Genomic DNA, 6,514 nt, shown 5'->3' on the forward strand with positions numbered 1-6,514 from the left:
ACTTCAAATAAGTTATAGTATCTCTACAATAAAATCTACTTAGATAGAACTACTAATTTGCATAGTCTTTGTTATCATCAGTCAATGCCAGTGATATTAATATAATTGTTAATTATCAATTGCTATAAGTATTTCCTTCTTTACAACAAATACATTTAAAACAAATATTTCAAGTACTTATTTCATTTTAGTAGTCCCTCCAATGTGTTCATAACTTAAAAGGAACACGACAGGTAACTCAAAAGTTTCCCTTCTGTACCACTAAAGGGGCACAACAGAGCATTAGAATTTACCCGTTCTACCACCAGGAGCACACTTTGGGTGTTCAGCGGAGCAATCGTCGGGCACCCTTAGGCCTGTTGTCTTAAATTATGTACATATCCGAAAAAGTAACACGATTCCATGCTTCGGAAGGCACGTTAAGATGTTGGTCCCGGCTACTAGCCCAAACACCTCCAAGCAACACAGTGGAGCAGCGTGGACGACCTCCGTGGTCCAGTGGTTGAGTGTTGGGCTCACGATCCGGAGGTCCCGGGTTCGATTCCCGGTGGGGACATATCACAAAAATTACTTCGTGGTCCCTAGTTTGGTTAGGACATTACTGGCTGATGACCAGATCGTCCGAAAGTAAAATGATCCGTGCATCGGAAGGTACGTTAAGCCGTTGGTCCCGGTTACTACTGTTGTAAGTGAGTAGTCGTTACATGAGTCATGTCAGGGGCCTTTGGCGGCTCTGTAATAACACTGACACCAGGGTTGATGAGGTTGGTATTCCACTTCACAACCCACACGATAAGAAGAAGCGTGTTGGAGTATGCTCCATACTCCGGTTGATTGAGGAAAGGCCCCGCAGTGGGACGTATATAGGCTGTTTATATTTATAATTCTTTGTCACAAAAAAAAAACAGTTTAACATGTATGAAATTCAATTAATCGATTATCATTAATCGATTTAGAATGAAATGTTATAAACATTTAATATTATGACCCGATAGTTCCGTTTTTGGAATTCGGAATTCAAATTATATCAAGCGATTATAAACCTTTTTATTTTTAAAACGGTTTTGAATTTTAAATGTATATATTTATATTTAAAATGTATATCAAATATACACATTAAATTATAATCATTTTTTTACTTTTGATTAAAGGTTGTGTGTGCATACATAGTTAGTTATCATAATACATTTTAGGTGGGGATTTTTTTTAAATATAAAAGCTTCATCATTTTTTTTTAACATCAGACGTCGGAGATATGGCAAGGGGCAAGGTGTTGTGGTTAACTGGTATTTTTTTTCTTTACTACTCGATTTTTCAAGACTGGAGACTTATAATGAGTCATATGTATTTTTTTTTTCACTTTAGCCCTTTGGCTTTTTGATCCACCAACCCGCAGTACAGCTGCGTGGTGGAGTATGTTCCATACCCCCTCCGGTTGATTGTGGGGAGGCATGTGCCCAGCAGTCGGACGTGTAAAGGCAATTTATGTTTTTTTATTTCATTTTAGCCCTTTGAATCATGTTCGTGACGTTTGGAGCCTTCAGGGACCTATTTTATAAAAGTTACTTTGTAGGATTTACATACATAAATAGCCTATATACGTCCCACTGCTGGGCACAAACCTCCCCTCAATCAACCGGAGGGGATATGGAGCATACTCCAACACGCTGCCCCACTGCGGGTTGGTGGACGTATTTTTCGGCTAATAGCCGAGACCAACGGCTTAACGTGCCCTTCGAAGCACGGAATCTATTTTTTCAGACAATCAGGTGATTCAAGCCTGTAAAGTCCTTACCAAAAAAAGGACAGTCTCACAAAGTGATTTCGATAATGTCCCCATCGGGAATCGAACCCGGACCTCCATATCGTGAGCCTAACGCTCTAACCACTAGACCACGGAGGCTGTTGTAGGATTTGTGTCCGGGTAAGGAGTGGGTGTATATATTATATACCTCTGCCTACCCGTCCAGGGATACAGGCGTGAAGCTATGAGTAGTATATGCTAGCTGGGGTAGTCAGACATCCATCGTACCCACACCTCACCGAGCTTTCTGTTAGACCAACGTGATAGGTGAGCCGTATCGCCGTCTATAATGGCCGAGACAACTGTGTTAGTGGAAACTGCACTTGAGATAAATTATTAGCACATACTTTCTTCAAAAAAAATACAAATAATTCCAGTTCTCCTGGCGGGGTCGGCGCTGTCGCAGCCGCTGCCAAATCCAGCACCACAAAGCCCGTGCTGCTACAATCCGTGCAACCCGTGCCCCTGTCCGCCGCCGTGCCCCTGCAACCCATGTGACCCTTGCAACCCGTGCCCCTGCAACCCTTGTGACCCTTGCAACCCGTGCCCCTGCAACCCATGTGACCCTTGCAACCCGTGCAACCCGTGTAACCCGTGCCCATGTCCCCCTTGCCAGCCCGTGGACTGTGGGGGTTGCCCGGCTGGTATCCTGGAGCTCCAGTCGCCATGTCCACCTGTCAGGATTCTGAATGGGCAAGCTCCTTCAGGTGAGGGTTTCTTATTAATAAATATGGCCAATATGTTAGACTAGCAGCATAGAAGATGGAATTCTTTTTCTATCGTGTGGGTTGTGAGGTGGATTACCAACCTCATCAACCCAGGTGTCAGGGTTACTTACTATTGAGGCTCCTGACATAACTAGTGTAACGACTACGTACTTACATCAGTAAGTAGTAACTGGGACCAACGGCTTAACATGCACGCCTTCCAAAGCACGGATCGTCTTACTTTCGGACAATCAGATGATCAGCCTGTAATGTCCTAATCAAAGTAGGGATCACAAAGTGATTTTTGTGATTTATCCCCACCGGGATTCGTACCCAAGACCTCCGGATCGTGAGCCCAACGCTCAACCACTGGACCACGGAGGTTTTTAAGAAAGTGCATATTAAATTTCATAATTGCTTCCACCTGGGGGGTTAAAATGGCCACATCGAAGCAATTCATCTAAGAAAGCAATATTGCTATTTGACATTTGTTTGTACATATTTAATATTCGCTTTTTTTGACGTGACTTATTGTAGATTTCCCGCAGTTGGCATTAACTATTTGGCCGGAGTTTTATATGCGCAAATGTCATGTTGCAATATTTATTTCTTAGATGAATTGCTTCGATGTGACCATTTTAACCCACCAGATTGTTATTAGTAGTTAAATAGCCGCGTATTTTATGTTCGTCGCAAATGGCATTATTGTCGATGGCTCCCGGTACAAAATTCATGGCGTTGTCTGAGGGGAAGAATATTTGAAAGAACTAATCAATCCTTTTGCGTATTGGAAAATGCTACACCGACAAGAGCGTGGCTCTTAAATTTATAACAATGATGATTGGATATCAGCGATAAGCCCTGTATGAGGGAAATGACCACGCCAACGACGTCGGTATCTGGTTAGTCGACTGTACATTGTCAACTTACTTAAATTAACATTTTTAGGCACAGTGATCGTAAAACCAGGAGCGATCAACTTCCCCAGACCCAATCCCATAGTGGTCAAACCTGGAACTGTGACCCTGCCGCCACCACCACCGATCTGGGTGAAGCCTGCAGCTGTGTACCCCCCGGCACCCGCTCCCATACTCGTCCGACCTCCTGCCATACGACCACCCCAACAACCACCTATCTTGGTCCAACCACCCCCCGTACAACCACCGCGTCCGCCCCCGATCCTGGTGAGGCCACCACCCGTATGTGTGCCTAAGCCATCGCCTTTGAGGGTAAGCATAACATAACATATAACATAAACATAACATAAACTGCCTATATACGTCCCACTGCTGGGCACAGGCCTCCCCTCAATCAACCGGAGGGGGTATGGAGCATACTCCACCACGCTGCTCCACTGCGGGTTGGTGGAGGTGTTTTTACGGCTAATAGCCGGGACCAACGGCTTAACGTGCCCTCCGAAGCACGGAATCATCTTACTTTTTCGGACAATCAGGTGATTCAAGCTTGAAAAGTCCTTACCAAACAAAGGACAGTCTCACAAAATGATTTCGACAATGTCCCCATCGGGAATTGAACCCGGACCTCCAGATTGTGAGCCTAACGCTCTAACCACTAGACCACGGAGGCTGTCAACATAACATAATAATAATAAATAATAATAATTTATTTATTTCACGAAACATGTCTCATATGTGTTAGTAAACTTATTCTAGATGTTAGTCGCTTTATCTAATATTAGATGCTATGACATGCAAATATAAGATAAGCTCACGACTATATCCCATTTGTAGTAGTCAAAGGTACATCCATCAAAAGATGAACTAAGTACCCACAGCTCACCGAGCTTTCTGTTAAACGTGATATGATGATGGTGAGCCGATCGCCGTCTATAATGGTCGAGCCAACTGTGCTAGTGAAAAGTGGCGCTCCACAATTACTATTGAACCACACGTATGTATTATGATAGATATATAACCTTAACGTTTACCCACAGATCACCCCACCACCAGTGCCGCTGCCGCAACCGAACCCCCTGGTCGTCTACCCGCCGAAGATAACCGTCCCGTCACCGCCAACCATCGTCTTCTCGCCAGACCCTCCCTCTGTCTTCAGAACCTGTGGTTGCGCTAGACTATCAGTCATCCCTTGCACGCCCACCCCCTGTTCGCCTGTTCTGCCCCCACCGTGCAACCCTTGCAACCCGTGCAACCCATGCCCTGTGCCTTGTGGGCCGTGTAACCCTACATGCTCTCCGACCTGCAATCCGTGCCCATGCCCCCCGCCCCCTTGCCCCTGCCCGTGCCCCTGTCCGTGCCCGTGCCCCTGCGACCAATAAAACCCTTCTTATCAAACGATTGAAATTCCTCTTATAATATTATGTATGTATAGTATTTTTATTAAATTATTTTAATATAATAAGGCTACGTTTGTATGTGTGTATGAGCATTGTAAATAAAGTACGGGTATTTTGAACATTAAGTTTGGTTGTTTTATTTTACATAAATAAGCTCGCCCAATTGGGGTAACCAGAGGTACATCCATCGCAAGATGAACTAAGTATCCACACCTCGTCGAGTTTATTGCAGTTTTAGAAAAATGATTCCATACATAAATAGATACATAAACTGACGCATATTTGCCACAGGGGTAAGCAGAGACTATGGAATTTTCTTCGTCAGAAATAATATCGTAAGCATTCTTGTACACTAGAAGTAAAAAAGGGCTCAATATCAAACCCTGGGGAACGCCCGTTTTTACAAAGAAGGCTAAAGAAGAAATGTTGTTTATTTACGAAAATTTTAAATTTCTGTAATCTGATAACTAAATAGATTGACATGTCCATTACTGAATGTCTAGTGATACATAAACATAATATTTTTTAAAGTAAACACAAGTTGTTGATGCAATCAAACGCTTCAGAGAAGTCTGAGTATTCTCTGACATAATGTCATATTTTGTAATTGTGAACAATTCTCCTAAGCAAAATTAAGTATTGAATTGTTACAAACCCTTCTCGGCCAATATTAATTATATTTTTATCCAACATTAATTCATATGAGGTAAAAAGTACAAAAACAAATTAAATATATACCATTTATTTAGCCAATGAGATACATATGTTATAAATATATACGTGAATATACATAATAATTTTTAGAAATATATATTTTAATTATTTTTTTTCAATCCAGACCTACGTTAGTTTACATATTCCAAAAAATGCAATGATTTTAATTGAATTATTACATTTTGATATCGAAAAAGAATTCAAAATTTTAATTTTGAGTATTTCCTGACAAAAATAAAAATTTAAATAAATGTTGTTTGTTTTATCATCTATCGTATGTCTGAAGTATTTTTTGTCTTGCTGTAATATTAATCGGGAGACCGCTGTTGAGCCAATTCATTTAGATTGTCACCATTTGGTTGTTTGTATAGGAATGGGAGTCTGCGACTTTGTCGTGGAAGTAAGTGGGTGGTGTATTAGCTGATCCTACTACGCTGGTTCTAGATTGCGCAGACTCCGTGAATATATTGTTATTGTTTATAAAAAAGGCACACCGAGACCAAGTCGACCTACACCTCCATAAAGACCGCCGTAGCCAACCCCACCCAGGCCCAAACCACCCAAGCCTAGGTTGGGCGCACTTTCACAGACAGTTGTAGCTCCCAAACCTCCTAAGCCTCCCAAACCTCCTAAGCCTCCCAAACCTCCTAAGCCTCCCAAACCTCCTAAGCCTCCCAAGCCCCCTACACCATAACCCCCAATACCGACACCTGGCAAGCCGTAACCAAGACCTAGATTTGGGACGGATTCACAGACCGTTGTGGCTCCCACACCGCCCAGACCGTATCCTCCAATTCCGTAGCCAGGATAGCCCAAACCTAGTCCCAGATTAGGCATAGATTCGCAAACGGTTGTTGCTCCTAGACCGCCGAGGCCATATCCTCCAATTCCGTAGCCAGGATAGCCCAAACCTAGTCCCATATTAGGCATAGATTCGCAAACGGTTGTTGCTCCTAGACCGCCGAGGCCATATCC

The 6,514-nt window shown here is 42.9% G+C and overlaps 1 protein-coding gene across 1 annotated transcript; it reads left to right on the forward strand.

Moving 5' to 3' along the window:
- The first annotated feature begins 1,255 nt into the window (after positions 1 to 1,255).
- Positions 1,256 to 6,233, forward strand: LOC126379666 (uncharacterized). Its single transcript, XM_050028481.1, has 5 exons — positions 1,256 to 1,286; positions 2,182 to 2,511; positions 3,460 to 3,740; positions 4,466 to 4,690; positions 6,129 to 6,233. Exons 1-5 carry the CDS (start codon positions 1,256 to 1,258, stop codon positions 6,231 to 6,233), a joined length of 972 nt encoding a protein of 323 aa, XP_049884438.1.
- Positions 6,234 to 6,514: the final 281 nt, after the last annotated feature.

Source organism: Pectinophora gossypiella, chromosome 29, assembly GCF_024362695.1.
Source record: "Pectinophora gossypiella chromosome 29, ilPecGoss1.1, whole genome shotgun sequence".
Taxonomy (NCBI): domain Eukaryota; kingdom Metazoa; phylum Arthropoda; class Insecta; order Lepidoptera; family Gelechiidae; genus Pectinophora; species Pectinophora gossypiella.